The 18,182-nt window shown below is 34.8% G+C and overlaps 1 protein-coding gene across 6 annotated transcripts in view; it reads left to right on the top strand.

Moving 5' to 3' along the window:
- cora (erythrocyte membrane protein band 4.1 like coracle) overlaps positions 1-18,182 on the top strand; it is a 106,100-nt gene that overhangs the window by 45,919 nt on the left and 41,999 nt on the right. For 5 of the 6 annotated variants that reach the window (XM_081742732.1, XM_081742716.1, XM_081742708.1 and 2 more), the window contains exons 9-11: positions 7,858-8,043; positions 10,938-11,110; positions 14,808-14,965. In XM_081742732.1, coding sequence (XP_081598858.1) covers positions 7,858-8,043; positions 10,938-11,110; positions 14,808-14,965 — 517 coding nt within the window. The remainder of the gene's footprint in view (positions 1-7,857; positions 8,044-10,937; positions 11,111-14,807; positions 14,966-18,182) is intronic. The other variant, XM_081742724.1, reaches the window with a different exon arrangement.

Genomic DNA, 18,182 nt, shown 5'->3' with positions numbered 1-18,182 from the left:
AATTGCAACGTTATCGTTATAAATGGTGCTCGAAGGCGGAATTCCGTAGTAGTATAACTACGTAGGAAAGAACCCTGGATATAAAATCAAAGTTGACTTACTTTTCGAATAGCCCTTAAATATTTGACATCACGTCAATATAAATATTTTACATTATATTACATTGTAACAACACATTTCATTTTCCATATTTTCACATCATATCAATATAATAAAAGTGTCAATTTAACATTAATATTAATGTGGCTATTCAGATTTTAAAATTATATAACAATTTTCTTCAGGGTACTAAGTAACCTTTTGTAAGCACCACTAAGTATAAATCAAGATCTTTATAATAACTAACATAAGTAGGATCAAGAAGCAATGAATTTTTTTTTTTTTTTTTTTGACAAGAAATATAAATTAACAAATTCTTAATTAACATTATAAAAAGAAATTTACAGCAAATCTGATAATAATATATTCTCGAATTATTGAAGTAGCCAATTGGAAATCTTAAAGACAAAATAACACAGAGTCACATTCAATGAATTACATTATATATCAACAATTTGTATCAAAAAACTTTAAATCAGTTTCATAATCTGAAAGTTGATGAGAAGTACACGATGCTGATATGGTTTCAACCCCTCCCATATCAGCATATCCTAGTTTAAATTATGTTGTTTTACATCTTCGTTTAAATCACATTGTATCCCGCAATCTGTAGTACTACCTTGCCGAATAGGCATAATTACATTAGTTGGATTTCTGCTTACAAAACTCCTGCCATCTACAAAGCGATTAGGTGAAAATCTACAATAATTATTATTTCTGTTGAAATTCCGGTTGCCATTCCTCAAATTTCTAAGGTTTCCAGCTTGATTTCTGTAATTAGATTGAGTCTGATTACCGGTACTATTACAACAATTTCTCCTTTTATTGAAACTACGTACATTAACATTATTATCAGGTTGCACACTGATATTACGAACTGCTGCATACTGAATTGGATTACGTCGAGAATTGTTCTGCCCTCTATCTTGAATTCTATTGTTACTATTATGCATTACAGATTGGCTTTCGTAATTTTGAATTAGCATGATCAGATGGTTGAAATTAATACATTGTGCTGACATCAACAGTTGCTGTAATCTAAAAGGAAGCAAAATCCTAATAGAAGCTATTATACGTGATTCGGGATAAGTTGGGTTTAAGGATCTTAATTCATTATAAGTAGAAACTACAAATTCAGTAATGCTACCATGAAGTTTTGGAGAATAATTTTTCGTTCTTAAAACGGCATCTCTATTTGCAATCATAAAATCATTCTCATAGTTCGACAAGAGAGCATTTTTAAAGTCAGAATAAGTACTTAAATTACCCCTAATGGCTTTGAACCAAGTTGAACAAAGCGGTAACACGTGAGGCAGTAATTTTAAATATTGTGACTTATCTACACCAATAAGTTCACATTCATCTTCGAATTTTTCGAGAAATGATCTTGCAGGAATATCTTCAGGCACACCACTAAATTTAGTAAGGGACTTAACCTCACTGAATTTTATAAATTTACCTGTGACTGTTTTCGCCTGCCTATTGAAATTACGTCTAGATGGCGGTCTCACTCTTCTCTCAAAATCAATGCTATCCTCTTCACCACTGGTAGAGTTGTTGTTTTCCAACACTTGGCGACGCTGGTGATTAGGATGACGATTAGTAGACACCGGGTGTATTATATGACTAGGTCCATCTTCTTGGGACGTACTTTCAGGAACACATTTCTCTTTGATAATGTTGACTTCTTCTTGTAGTCGCTTGATGTCAGTTTCATGTACGCATACCATAGATTCTAATCCATTTATGGAATCTTGAAATTCACCGATATTATGTTCAACTTCTTCCAGTTTTTCATCATATTTTTCAAATTTAGCCACAATACTCTGATTCATACGCACAAATTCTTGTTGAATAGCTTTCAGTTTATTTTCATGACAACGTTGTAACTGTTCAAACTTCTCTTCAAAGTCTAAAGTTTGCTGATTTAACCTATTTTTAAGGTCTTCCTTGAGATCGCTAATTTGTTGAGTTTGATCGTGCTTAAGATCATTGATTTGTTGCGATTGACTTTGCTCAAAATGTTCAAACTTCTGTGTTTGATCTTGCTTAAGATCATTGATTTGTTGTGTTAATTGCTTAAACATTTGCAAAATTTGATTATTATCCACAGATTGAGACATGGATTCTTGAGTATTGTCTGACAGTACTTGATCATTATTTTGTTCACTTGCCATATTTACTTTACGTTCGATTTTTCGACCACTGCGTAAATATGTAAACTGAAGATTCATACGTCTTACTACAAATTTTCAATATCCCGTCTTTACTTAACTTCAAGACATACACAGGTTCCCGCGGTTGAAAGGCACCATTATTTATGGAACAATAAATTATTCCATTGCATATAGAAGTGTTACGTATTCATATATACAGTTTATTTTACTTTTAACACACACATATATTAATTAAAATAGGTTCACGTAACACCATTAAACTACCTGGTTCAATATGTAATAAGACAAGTCAATATAATTATTTGCTTTTATATTATTTAATTATTAAAACTTACGAATAATTCTATTCGTTGACGTGATCCCTTACACAACCTGTCGGATATTACCACTTATTACATTACACATCACCATAGCAACGGTATAAAAAAAAATGACAATCGAAAATAAGATTAACACATATTTCTTTCAATTACAAATAACGGCTCACACAGTTCGCCTCTGATCCATATTCATAATAGCTGGTACAGGTATATTTTAAGCACATTTACAAATAAATTATAAATTAATTACAAATAAATTGCAACGTTATCGTTGTAGTATTAAATCTGAAATATAGTCTTAACTTGATTTTAAGTTTAGCGTCTCTTTCAGCAGCGAGGCTATATGAGACGTGAACCTACTGATTAACGTGGAATCCAACCACATGAGCTCCCGCCGGGAATTGAACCACGGTCTCCCACGCCAAAAGCGCGTACGCTAACCACTTAGCCACGAAGGAGCTCAATCTGGAATATAGAATCCGGTACTCCTGATAAATGATGATTCCGTCTCATTGAAATCACATTTAAAGGATACACTCTGAAAAGAAATAAAGAGTTAAAATCTATGTATGCCGTCACAGCTATTTGTTTACAGACATGGAAGTATGTTAGCAAATTCAATTATAACATCTCTGCTTCTTTTCAGTCATGATTAGTGTTATGTGTTGTTTCAGTTTTCCAAACGTCAGCTTCATGAAACTGATCCATTTACTACTGGATTGAAAATTAGTGCTCAGTAAAGAATAAAGAGCAAATATAAGTTCATTTCGTACTACTAGGAGTGAATCGTCTATAATACAATTTATTAACTTTATTTTCTACAGTTCTGTGTTATACAATAATCGTAAAACTGTAAATACTAATAATAATAAAATAAAACTAAAATGTAATTTAAGTCTATGACGTTAAACTTAAAGAATGCTGAAGCCGACTACACAGCCCTAGGTGTGTGATTGTTTGTGATTAGTACATTGGCTTCTGTCGCCTTTTCTCTCTTTCTCTCTCGCTCTCTGAGACGAACTAATTTGAAGTAGACCGTAATAATGTCCTGAGGGTAGGCCAACGTTAAGAACTAGCAATTGATTATCCTTTTCATGGCTGTTAATATTAAAATACTAAATTCCATATCGTTTCAGCCTGTCAAGGGCCCTGGTCCGGCAATTGGTGGGGGATTTGTGATCAACATATATCTCCATTGCCGCTATGTTCAACTTTGTATTCGGGTTATTAAAATATATTACTGCCATGCATTCATTCTCTTTCGTTGTAAACTTTCAAACTTATTTTTAAAAAATTTGTCTTACTAATCAAAATTTTGTTTTACTAATCAACGTCAGATGTCACGTTTACATGTTCATCTGTTCTTGCCGTCTCATACTTCAGTAAGCTGCACTAGTCTTATTATTGACAATTAATGCAACCTGCGTATATGCATCACCTTGTTATAAGTTTCCTCCCACTTAACTGTATTCATCTTTTTTAGGTCAGGTATTTTCTTCCAAATCTTTATTTCCAATCTCTTTAAAATTCTTCTTTCATCTTTTATATGGAATGATCCATTTAGCCAACTATTAATTAATGTAGCAGGTAAGATGATGATTTCTAGATTTAATGCACATATGCTTGTGTTGTCTGATAACTAATAAGATAATTAAAGTTTAGAATAATTCTTATGTATTGTTTTGTTTGCAGTGATTAATCAAGATTTTCCAAAATGTTGCTTTGGAAATAACACTTGTAACAAGTTAATTCACTTCAATAACTTAGTATGAAATTTTGTTCATTAGTTTATTTCAACTATTGATTTCTGACTTTAATAACCTAGATACTGTTTTTAACCTTGAAGTATGGTATCGTAACACTGTTAGTAATTAGATACTTGCATCATGATAAACACGCTGATTCAATTACATTAGTCTTCATTATTGTAGTAATTTTTTAATGACAGTATTCCTTTTATATGTAATGGTTCGGATCTCGGAAATGGTTCTTGCATGTTATAGCTATTCTTAAGGTACGATAGTCGTTTCGAGGACATGTTGACAGTATAAATGTGAGAAAGAAAAATGGATTTTTCATACATTTTTACCATAATTTGCTTTCGTAATGATAGAAATTTGTATCGATAGAAAATTAAGATAAATATCTTTTCTTTGCAACATTTATACCATCAATGTACCTTCAGAAGTTTAATGGTTTAGAATTTGCTTCATGGTATTAGAAAAATCAGAGGAAATGTTACGGTGATGTCCAAGAGAGTTACGATCATCCGTCACAATCCACTGTTCTGCCTTGCAGATAAATGAATGCAGCTTAAAAGAACATAAGGAGTCCATAATGACAATTGTATTTATTACTAAATATGCTGATAAATTCTTAATGTAATCCTCTTGAAGAGATATACATACAATTAAATTCAAAATGTTTTTATATTGTTCTTCTCGATACTGTTATGGATTCGTTTAAAACATTGATCGTCGAATTTTCGCATACTGTGCTGACATTATTGTCAAGACATATGTAAGTATTTAGCGGCGAAAAGAAGGATGGGAATCAGTTAAACAGTTGATAGCTGTACTCTGACATCAATATAAGCACACATTTTGAGACTTCCAATTCGAGTTTCTGCAATCCAAAAATTTTGAGCTATTCCGCTTCTTTTCTGTGTGTTCTGCCAAAGTTAATATTTTTATTTTTATTTTTAATCCGTAACAGGATCTAGGAGAGCAAATTGAGTACCTTCTGATTTTATTTATAAGTGGTGTTTTTGTACCACATTATTTCCAGTTACCTACTACATTCTTCAAGCGGATATTTTTTTTTTATAAAGAAGGATTGAGGGTGACCATTGCGTTTAATCCTTAACCCTCAAGAAAAAAATCTGAAAATTGGGTGGTGTATGAAAAAAATAATATCTGGCTTTGTTCATTTCATTCACTTTCTAGTGTTTGCTCATATGTATGTTCCTCGTATATACTAGTCCTTTCATCAAGTATAGAAACTGAGATATAACAATGGCTCAGCGGTAGAGCACTTACCTCTGATATGAAGCATCCCTGTTCGATTCCCGGCCACACAAATTTGTGATGAACATCATCGTATCCGTGGGTGTTCTCGGGGCTCATTTCATTCTATCAGTTATCTCATAATCATTCACTTTCGTTAATCCGTCTTCTTAGTTTAAAGAACTTGAACGTGAGACGTAAAACTAAAAACTTCATTTATTTTTGATATATCAAGAGAACATTACATGTTTGATCGGCTGTGAAGTTCTGATAATGAGATTTTTACAGAAACAAACTAAGTAGTAACAAGTTATGTAATTCTGCCTTATGCTTTCATTATGTATGTGATATCTCAACCATCCTAACACCTCAGATTCCATAACACTACTAGTAATGCAGCACTAAACTCCTGCATTTAACAGGAACCAGAGAAGCTAAAAAGCGATCAGGTGGACGTCATGTTTGAATCAGGTCATGTGGAAAGGTAGACAATTCTTGAAAGATCTTACACCTGCACCGAAAAAAAAAAAGTGCCAGAAATCCATTTCGACCTTGCAACACTCCATCATAGTCATTCCGATAGTTTTTGTAATTTATTTTCATTCTTAAATGTAACCTCTGTTCATCTTTCTATATTGGCGATGCTTTTAATTATTTCGATTCGTATCAGCAATAACCGATACTCATGCAGCGCTTAAATTCCCATCTAGTTGGACGAAATTATACAATGCATTACAACAGTATATTTGACTACACCTTCCACGTAAGTATTCTCAAGTTTCTTGCCTGGCACTCTTCCGTGCTCTTCATCAGTGAGAAGAAACTTGCCTTACTATGTTGTCGGCGAACTGCACTCTGGTTTTACCGTCTGCAATAGCCTCTCCATCCCATCAATTTTTCTTTCTTTGATAATTTTTTCTTATTGTTACAATTTTCTAAAAGAAAATATTTAAATTTTTCGTAGCGATGAAGCAAAAATCTTGCGCTGCTCTTAAACTGACTGTAGATGTACAATGATACTCAAATCGGAGGGGGTTAACGACGCATGAACAGTTTCGGCTCTATATTGGGCGTTGTCATATTAGAAGATCGCGTCGTTGTTGCGGAGCAGTATGCAGTAGAATCGCCTCTTCATCTAAGATGTCTATATGATCATTTGCAATAATTCGTCCTGTGAAAGCAAGAATAGAATCAATGAAATACCATGAAGTTGCTGCCCAAAGCAGTACAGAGCCGCGGCCATGTAAACGGTAGATAATAGGCGATCGGGAACATTCGTCGCTTCAGGTGTCCGCCATACATAAAGTAGGCCTTATAGTGGAAACAAATAGTAACACGACATATTGTGTCCCATTACTGTCTTCCATCATCGATGGTTCATGTTTTGATATCGACACCATCATTTTCGAAGTCACAACTGAACCAGGATATTGACGGTATACAGCTCTCGCTGAACTGTAATTGTAAGAACAGGTCTTTCCAGGTGCTGGTGAAGATCTGGAGTCAGTTGTTCCATATTAACTTTACGATTCTTTGTGACAGTTTTCTTAAATATTCAGTAAACGGTCTCACGTAGCTTTGGTTTCCGTCCATACTAGCTTTGGTTTCCGTCCGTTGCCACGAGTTCTGTATACCTTCGTCAGTTTGGGTACTGTTGCTTGTGATACACCTAACACGCAGACAGTGTTGGGGACATTTGTTCTAACAGCACACTCTCATTTTGCTCTCTGTGAAAATCGGAAATGGCCGTCTCATTTTGCACCACCAACGTCTTGTCTATGCACAAACGACTACTTGCGTTGCGTACTACTATCTTCTACCGTGGTGCTGAAGCAATGCAATCGCAATACATGAATGTTTAGTGTTGCTAACTCGATTATATGTTGCTTTAAATTAGAGTTTCCATTACTTTGGTAAGTATTGGTTTACAAACATGCTGTCAAAAGTGGTAAGAGTTGTAACCTTACCATCAGATTATTGTCGTTGCAGTAAACTATTGTAACCCAGTGAGATGTTTCCGTATGTGTTGAAACATGGGAAAAACGTGAAGGGGTGGTATATTAAGTCAACCGTGGCTCGTGGTCATTTGTTCCTGTCATTGTACTTGCATTTTTACTTATTTCTTGTAATTTGCGTATCTCTAGGTACAGTAAATAGAAGTTTATCTTATTTCTCCCTCTTTGTTTCTTTTCTTTCTTTTTTTCGTTTTCGTAATCGTAGAACAATATACATACTCAGTATTATTTATCATTTCAGGTTAAGGATAAATAGATTCGCATGGCCGAAAATATTAAAAATTTCGTACAAACGTCATAATTTCTATATCAAAATACGACCAGGAGAATTCGAACAATTCGAGTCAACTATTGGATTTAAACTAGCTAATCATAGAGCAGCCAAGAAGTTGTGGAAAGTCTGTGTGGAGCATCACACATTTTTTAGGTATGTTGATAAACATTATTATTTACAAGTATCGTCTAAAAATTGTTTTGAATATTTTGAAGTTAATTAAAGCAAGGTAACGTGAGAACTTCATAAAAAATTTGTTTTTATAAAATTAGTTTCTAGTATTTGCCCCGCGCTATAATGTATCAACGACGTTTAATAATTACAGAACAGTTTTTTAGTGTATATACTGAATATAAACTGAAAGTTTCCTGTGTATTACTTTAAAGTATACATAATGCGTAGTGGAAGAGTATGTAGTTGTGGTTGTTCTAAGTGTAAACACTGGCAAGTAATTAATTGTCGAAAGTATACGAGGCGTATTCCAAAAGTAAGGGCCGTCGACGTATAGTGAAATAAGGGTAGGCCGGAACACAATTTCACGCATGCAGCGCCAAGGATGGACTATTGACAAAGCCACTGCAGCGGTTGCCTTGAGTCAGTAGGAGTTTGGCAGCCGTGGAAGGCAGATTGCAATGTCCGGGAAAATTTTCTCCCGCTAGTTGTGAAGTGCGCGGTGTGATACGATGCCTTGCTTGCAAAAGGAACTTCTGCTGCTGATATCCGTCCTGAGTTGTGCCTAGTATATGAACCTACAGTAATAAGTGCAGGAAAGGTTCGCAAATGATATCGCGAGTTTCAAAAGGGCCGCACCAAGGTGCACAATGAAGACCGGAGTGGCAGGCCTAGTGTTCAGACCGATGACCTCGTGGCACAAGTGAACCAAAACCTGCGAAATGATAGGCAATTGACGATCAGTGCTCTGGCTAATGACTTTCCCCACGTTGCACGAACCACCATCTTCAGGATTGTCACAGAAAGAAATGCTTGGATATCACAAATTGAGTGGGTGCCGAAAATGCTAACGGACCAGCACAAAGAGCAACGAATGTGCAATGTGCCCGACAGTTTTTAGATCGCTATCGGCAACTGGGAGATGATTTGTTTTCCCACATTGTGACAGACGACGAGACGTGGACTCGTACACTAACGCCGAATCCAAACAACAGTCTATGCAGTGGCGCCATTCAGGTTCCCCCGAGCCATACAGTCACCACACTCGAGTCGCAAACTGATGGCTACAGTCTTTTGGGACGACAAGGGCGTCCTGTTGGTTGATTTCTTGGAACGTGGAACAACAGTTACAGCTGACGTGCACTGCGACACGCTCACCAAACTGCAACGTGCGGTTCAAAATCGACGCCGTGGGATACTGTCGTCCGGAATTCTTCTTTCACAGCACGCGTCCTCATACCGTTGCCGTCGTTAAGAAGATTCAAGATTTTCGTTGAGACCTGTTTGACCACCCTCCATACAGCCTCGACCTTGCCCCGAGCGATTGCTTCCTCTTCTTGCATTTGAAACGGTGGCTTGGTGGACAACGGTTTGAAAACGACGAAGATCTCAAGACTGCCGTTGTCAACTGGTTCCAATCCCAAGCGGCAAACTTCTATGCAGAGGGTTTACGGAAGGTGGTGCAGTGTTACGAAAAGTGTTTGGAACAGCATGGTGATTGTGGAAAAGTGAAGAGCACTATAGGCACCTATTTCTGGCAATAAATCCCGATCCGCACGATGCTTTTATCATCAAACGGCCCTTACTTTTGGAATATGCCTCATATAATTAAGGAACACTTTAATAATAAATATTGTTGTCAGGTAGGCTTAAAAGTAGAAGTTAGAATGAAAAGCAGAAGATGCAGGTGAATGAAATATACTGTGCCCTGTAAAGCTTCTGCTATAATTTCATAATTTATAATGATCAAATTAAAATATAATGTATTAGAAAAAACTTTTAACACTAGCTTAGTAACAGGTGTTACTTTGATAGTGATTTAATAGGATGATATACAGGGTGGTCCAAAAGAAGATGTACTGTCCCGTACTGATCAGCTTACTATATTTTATATAATTTCCTATTGTTATCAAACAGGTAGATCTAGTTTCTTTATTATTTGTTCTTAACGACTTTTTACTTACAACCTAAGCCAGGTACAGTCGAGGCAAAGAAATCCATAAACTAGAATGTTATACTTGATCAATGAAGGAGTGTATACCTACTTTTGGGTCACCCAGTATGTATGTTGTAAAGCTTACTGGCTTTTTAGCTTTCAGCTCTTTTTTTTTCTTCTTCTTTCTTTCAAATCTCTTTTAGGGTAATATGTTAACAGTAAGTATATATAATTTTAAACCTAAGGTATCACGTGGGTCACACTATAACTAAGAATAAAAGTTTCTCTAGAAATTGTAAAATTTTCTATGTCGAAGTTAAGGTCTATTCAGTCATATAATCCTTAAGCCGAATCAATTGAGAATTAGGCATGAATATTATCTAAAGTTAGGGAAAAGATTTATTCAGTGTTATTCAGGAAATTTGCCATTAATCTTTTTTTGAGATTTTCTACTTAGAACGATAATATGATATTTTAACTCTAAGGTTTCTAATAAATATTGGTAGAGACAGAACATAACACTTAGCATTATTATTTTTAGAAGAGTTGCAATAGTATAGCCACAGAATGAAATTCATATTTCGTGGAACTTCACTGTTTATATTGCTTAAAATGTTATCATACGTAGATTCTAACCAGCAGAATTTTAAATACGAAATTACAAAAGAAATACACAATTTTTCGTTTATTTTCCTTTAAAAATGAACGGTTTCCAATTCTTACACTAAGAAAAATGATCGAAAAGAAAAAAGAGAATGTTTTCTTTTGTGTAAAATGAATAAACTTGAAGTAATAAGTTTCTTTTGAACATTGGTGTATACCTAGAAATATGAAACATATTTTTCAAAGTAGTATTAATACTTAAAACTGGAATCATGAAAATTTAAAACATTCAGTATATGAATTGAACTGAGATCAAAATATTCACTTTTATTTTCAGGTTGATGACACCTGAACCAACACAGAAGGGTGGTTTGTTTCCTCGGTTTGGTTCTAAATTCAGATACTCAGGGCGTACTCATTATGAGACTAAAAAAACTCCCATAGAGAGGCCAGCTCCACAATTTGAAAGAAGTCTTAGTGGGAGACGAATGACATCGAGAAGTATGGATGGTAATTCTTTATTTTATGTGTCCTGATGTAGTTTAACCAAATTATGAATTTACTAATTTAATAGCTAATAAAACTCTATTAATATTACCAATAATGTGATGAATAGTAGCAGTAGTCAGATTTATATTAGCAAGAGAACGTAACAATACAAAAGATAAATGCATTGAAATTTCAAAAATTTTTTGTTGTTCCTCAAATACAGTGCGTGGTGGTTGTTTGTTACGCATGAGTTTCAATGAAGCTAGACATATTTGTTTTATTTCTGCTTTAGTTTATTAAGACAGAAATAAAGAATGTCAGAAATTTTCAAGTATATCAGCATGCAATTGTTACAGCTGAAGCATGCATATCTCACTCAAGTACAGATGCATCGAAATAATTTTCATAGCATGCCCCGTTAACTAATACATACGAGTATGTATGTGCGTGTGTGTGTGTGTTCCCTTTGTGAACAAATGTTTGTTTTTTATGTTCTCTTGAAGTAAAAGTGTATTCAGTGATTCCATATACTACACTGCTTGACAATTGCTGGGGAACAAACACATACTGACCCATAACTTTTGGAAGCATGATTCGAGTATATAAACTATACAAATAGTAGTCCATCTTTATTGTCAATAGATGGATAGAATTACCCACCATGAATAAATAAATAAATAAATAAATAAATAAACGAAAAACGTAATAAATCTAAATAAGCAAAGCAATGTGAAGAGAGGACATGAAATGCAATATCTCGTAAGGGCACACATCTTTAAGGCGTATGGCCATCTCGACAACACAGCATCCTCCGTATCTATTTGATATACTGTCGATAGGTGTGTTCAGGAGAGCCTGGAGGGTCTAGGGTAGTGTATTCCTGTATACAGCTCCTCTTCAGAGGGTATTCCAGGTATGCTCGATGGGATTAAGTGCTTTCCATTTTCTCCAAACTCTTTAGAATCACTATTTGCACATCATCTGAGGACATCTTCCGTGGCACCAATCACGATGTTTCCTACACCACTGTAATCTGGCACTACTTTGGCAGGGGATAATGGATCATACTTCACTGGCTTCGGGGCATACAATCCAAAATTACTCGTCGTTGTTAAATGACCCTAGGGGACACATGAATTTCAAAAGCACCGGCAAATATGCGACCATGTTAGACTGTTGTATATCTTCTACAACCTCCATCATGCAGACGCACAGCTATTACTTTTGCAACAGCGGCTTCGGAGGCCTAGAAATGGCGTTTTTTTTATATCCTCATCACACATTCAAGCTCTGTGACATTTTGACCTGCTTCAAGCCGACCAACAATTCTTCCATAATTGTAGTCAGTTAAACCTTCCATCTTCCAAGAGACTATTCACTTTACATGTCATTGACAATATTACATTGACAGCAGCCTCTGCCGTATTTGACTGCATCTCGTGAGTAACACCTTTTCACTCAATGTTGCGTTGTTTTCTTGATATTGACGCTGACAGAACACGTTCATCTCTGTAGATACGCTCAACGGGTGGCTAGTCCCATCGACTGATATATTTGTTTAAAAAAAAAAAAACAGCCGTGTGATCAAAAGTTACGGCTCATGTGTGTTTATTCTCTAACAGTTGTCAGTCAGTGTATATAGTGGTGCAAGAAAAACTGAGTTAGAACGTTCTTCATTGCTGATCTATGCTCCAAAGTTGATCCCTGGTGTAAGGAGAACAGAGGAGTAAAATATGGTCCACAGTCAGAAATAGTGACATTTGGTGATGTGCTCAGTTAGGTATGCGCCAGCTGACAAATCCAAGGCCTTTACAACTTTAATCGATACTTCCTATTTGTATTCTTAACTGTAGTAAACTTGAAGTTCGTGGATTAAAAAATACATCGTTTGTGGAAGATGTATGAGTGAGAACCAAAAGGATGTAACTACATTTTGATTACTCCTGAAAACATCCATGATACTCATTGACGTAGTTATTACATTTTTGCGTGCTGATCTACTGATGAAAAATAGTGCTGTCCACCTAATATATAAAATCAATATTCCAGTTACTCCTTATATATTCTGGGGGCCGCGGTGGCTCAGTGGTAGAGCGTTCACCTCTGGTGCTTGGGGTACCGGGTTCGATCCCGCCAAGTGAATTTTGTGGTGGACAAACACCGTGTGCGTGGATTTGTCGGGGTTCTCCCGTTTCCTCCCACTTTATTCATTCCACCATTTCATTCATTCCTCATCGCCGTCTCCTTTAGCCTAACCAGCATAAACGTGGGACGTAAAACTCAAAAATTTCATTTCATTTCCTTAAATATTCACATATGTTGATATAAAAGTTGTGGCGCAACCTAATCGAATTTCTTTTGTCTTAGCATCGAATCAACTACGCAGTAAAGTCGTAGCTCTTAAGTTAATAATCATCTTTCTAAGTAAGGAAAACTTCAGGTTATTAAAAACTTCTTAATTACAATAAAATATCTCTTTCATAATCTATTTTGACACTCAGATAAAATAATGGAAGTGAAAGATACAGTGAAAGCTGTATTGTGAATCTATAATATTCTATTAAACAAGAATCGAATACTACAACAAAATGGGTATGTGGAACAAAGTTAAAAAGACACACCAAAACATATTGCTAATGTTAAGCTTAAAGCTATCTCTAAAAGATAAAACCGGTTGAGGTAGTATATTGATAGTATGAGTATGCGAAGAGAAGATAATTTGTACATACGTATTTACTGTAATTTTTTATCCGAGCAATTATAATTTCTGTATTAATGAATAAAATGATAATATAATGTACAGTGACATGCAGAATAGTTGAATTCATCGTATCCCCCACGACCTACGTACAGATAAGAATGCATCGTAAAACATAGCAACATAACAATTATATTTTCTGTTTACGTTTCTCAAATATGCCCTGTTAGGTGAACCACTAACGGAGATGTCTTCCGCTGGGCATACAAGTAGAATCACTTACACTAAAGAAGAATCTGCTAGCCTCTCGGCTACTTCAGTGTTCGTATTTGAAAATTGTGCTGTACTTTTCTGTTGAAGTGTAGGAATTGAATTTTTCATACAAAAACTGCTTGAATGTGAAATACAATAGGGAGGAGATTTATTGGATATGTGTTCTAATACATTGCATCTTATTTGCTTATCCTCCAACTTCGTGGAAGATTCTGAAGTTACTCTTAAGAGTACAGTTAAGTGTTACAGATGTATTGATGATAAGTCTATGAAGAAAATTAAGTTATATATATTACCGTTTTTTCTTTCTTTCAATAATTGGAACTTGTTTAATGAGATTGAAAGAAATCTGATAAAATTGGTGGATTAATTAAACCTTAGTCATTTGGGGGGAATTCTATACTTAAGAGCAACACAATCAGCTCACTTGTCCGTCTGTGATATAATTAATAACATACAAAGAAAACTGGCATTCTTCCCAATGCACAATAGTAAAGGATCCACCCAGACAAGAAAGCAGCCTAGGTTGGATTGCGCACCATTCAGCTATCGTTATTGTTGAATTACATTGAAGTTCATTTTCTTTAAATATAAATAAATTTATTGTTATTCTTGAAAAATAGGTAAGAAAGAAATATATTTGTTTCATATTCAAACGTAGTGCTATTGCTTAAATATGAGGTACAATAGGATGTGATTAATTGGAGATGAGTCCTAATTCATTGCATCTTATTTGTTACCCTAAAGCTCTTGGAGGACCACGACAAACCGATGAAGATTTTGAAGCTTCGAAGAGGCACACGATGTCCCATCCTCCAGAGCACATTCCTGAAATGGACAGTATTGAGGAGAAACCAAAGGACCAAAAGAACTTCAAGAAGAAAGAAGATAAACCAAAAGATAAGGTAATTAGTGTTCGCTTTTTGTGTAAGTGTAAACAAGGTATTGTCCCGTACAGAGGTAAGATGAAATACGAATTCATACTTCGTTTTCTTATTCTATTTTGAAGCATCGTCATTAAGGATTCTCGAATATTTTATTAAAAATGCAAAGCTCCGGATGACTGATGGTCAATGAAGAGCTCTCGTTTAATGGCACAGGTTTTATTGTTAGGATGTAGTTGACTCTTACGTGTTGCACAGAGTATAAACCACTGTGCGTGGTTTTCTTCAAAGTAATTTTAAAAGTTCTTTATTTGCATTTATATAATTTCAATTAGTGTGAAGTGCATAACAATAAGCACAATTTCTTTTTTATTTATTTTCTTTTCATTAAATATACTTTATCAACTTGGTCGAAATGTCCTCAGTCTGTAATTTAGTTTCAGGTGATACTTATTTTGGGAGAGCTGATGGTAAGACAATAGTAGATTAGGGATAAAACAAAAATGATGCCATTAATAGAGATGCTTAGTGTAGTTTTATCAAAAATAACCAAAAATTGCGTAAATGGTTGACCCTTTTATGCTACGTCGACTACTGTTGGTAACGATATCATACCACACTTATTCGTTTGTACATTTAATAGAAAAGCTAATGTAACACTTCGGTTATTGTCATAAATTTATATATAGAGAACAAATTTAAAAAAGTTCTTCGAAATATTTGCATGATTTCAGTAGAAGACTGAAAAGGAACGTACACTTGTTTCTACGAAATGTTTTTCACAGAAATGCACAATATCTTAATTTTTTAACAGAAGTACCAAGACACTCGAGACATTTGTTCTAGTGTGACACTAATTTATACTTTGTTCATTAAAATCCATATTTTGAACATATGAGACTTGGGATCAGATGGAAATTCTTCAGCCTAATCGAGTCGTTGACCTTCCATTAATCGTTTCATAGGGCCAAAGAATTGAAAGAGCCAAATTGAGCAGTTTCGTCTTCAAGTCGAATTGAGCAACTTTAGCACAGACGTATTAAACATCACCTCATAGGGTTTTGGTCACACGTTGCACAGGTCCAGTTTGTCCTGTATAATATGCCGTGACGTATAAAATGCAGTACTTCTGTAATTAATGTTACAATGTTAGCAGATGAATACGTCGGTCAATCCGAATTACCTTCTCAGTACTTCTGTCAGTGCGGCACGGTTGACCGTAATGAGGCATATCGGTAAGATTTGCCCGTCCGCTTTTAAAGAACTTGCACTATTTGGCGGTAATATTGCGGTGCATGCATTCAGCTTCAGGCACTTCCGTTATTTCGTTGTAGTTCAGTCGGAATGTTTCGTTTACACGTCGTTGTTCGTCTGTAGAAGAGTGATATTGATTATAGCTCTTCCACTAACCCACAGGCGATTCGGCTACACCGATCTTTAGCGTGAGCTTTGTATTAAGTGCCTGCCAGTTTGCAAATTGCTACTTGCATTGTGTGGAGAAATTAGAAAAGGCATTACATTTAGATATTTCTTCCTCTTTGTAGAACAAATTCATTTTATTACGTTATGATTGAAGTTATGTGCTTTCCCATTGATACATAATCTGTTTTTCTTTCTTAATTTATTTCTAAATCACATTTCGGTTATGGTTCAGCGATGTTTTAATGTTTTACGTATGTCAGGTGCACTTTATGTTGTTCTATCTCATGATTTTTAAAAATGGGGGAATGTAATTTAACCAACTTCTAAATTTTTATGTATCCAACTGAGTTAATTTGATCAATATTTATGTATTAAAAGTGTCCTAACGTTTGTGTTTGTTCGTAATACTTACTATAAAAAAGAAATGCTATTGTAACATGCAAAAAGTAAATTTCTTCTGTTTGTATTGTATAGTTTTTCTTTCTTTGTTTTCTTTTCTTTCCTATATATATTTATGTAACTAGACATTAAGCTCCCATAAGCAACAAGAATGGTTCCCAAAATGTATACAGTTATATTATTACATAGTCTGTGATTGGTATTCGGTGGCTAATGAGTGGAAATAGAGAGCAAAATTGTTCTAAATGCTTTTAAGTTACATTCATATTGAAACTTCTTAGCATAAGCGAACCTATGTGCGAACCGCTTAAATAAAAACTAAAGAGAATATCACCTTTAAGTAATTGCTTATAAATTTCTTTTCCTTTTTGCAAACGTATACAGGCTTTATATGTATCTTATTTATTTCATTACGTTAAAATACCATAGTTCGAAATAGTATGTTTTCATTTCTGAATTGTATGATCGATTTTTCAAAAATCCTATAGTAAAAAACAATTTTAGTAGTAAATTGTTTTTCATTGTATGATTTACAAAAAATACCTCGTAATAGTAATTATCGCAAATAAAATGTGGAATTTTGGAAACCATGGCTGCAAATGTAGCACTTCTGTTATTAAATATTCGTGTTATATCTGTTTGAAAGAGTTCGAAGAGGTCGAATATATATTGGGACATCTGTTAGTAGATCTAATTTATTGTGTTTTGTTCGTTACATTGGATTTAAATATAAATTGTTAATGTCTGCAAACTTACAAACCTCAGAGTGTTGACATAGTACAGTATATAGAGTATGTTTGTGATTTACCACTTTACAAAGGAGTACGTAAGTTCGTGGATCCACTTACTACTTTCACGGTTAGAATGGAGATTCGGAAGATGTTTTATTCAAGAAGTGTTATGAAAGGACAGTAGCTGTGAATTTGTTAGTATGAAAAACAGTATTCTGGTGGTAAAAATAATGTGCCAGCTTCAAGTTGCATCTTGGATACACAAAATTATTTTTTATTTATTTTTAAAAATACACTATTAGGGTATCAAATCAGATTTAGGACATTTCAAACCAAGATAAAAAGTCTTGGTTGGTAATCAAGGTGTTACATGAACCTGGTGGCTTTAGGTTTTGGTTTCCACAATATCCGCTTTCACATTTAAACAAGTAAATATAGTTTCACGACTTCCAAACTATGCGAATTCAAACTCAAACTTGAAGTAGTCCATCTGTAAGTACTGGTTGCAATAGAATAATAAGATCAGAGATAGAACATCTTACATCGGACACTTGAATCCATATCAGAAAGCCATTACTCGCTATCCCTTCCACTTTTGTTCTATGGATAAAGATTAAAATCAAAAATAGTTTATTTCAACACCTTCCGGTTTGGATAGAGGGCTAGGAAGGAGCTAGAACCTATTC

Source organism: Thermobia domestica, chromosome 2 (genome assembly GCF_964235325.1).
Source record: "Thermobia domestica chromosome 2, izTheDome1.hap1.1, whole genome shotgun sequence".
Taxonomy (NCBI): domain Eukaryota; kingdom Metazoa; phylum Arthropoda; class Insecta; order Zygentoma; family Lepismatidae; genus Thermobia; species Thermobia domestica.
This window is presented reverse-complemented; position numbering and strand designations above follow the sequence as displayed.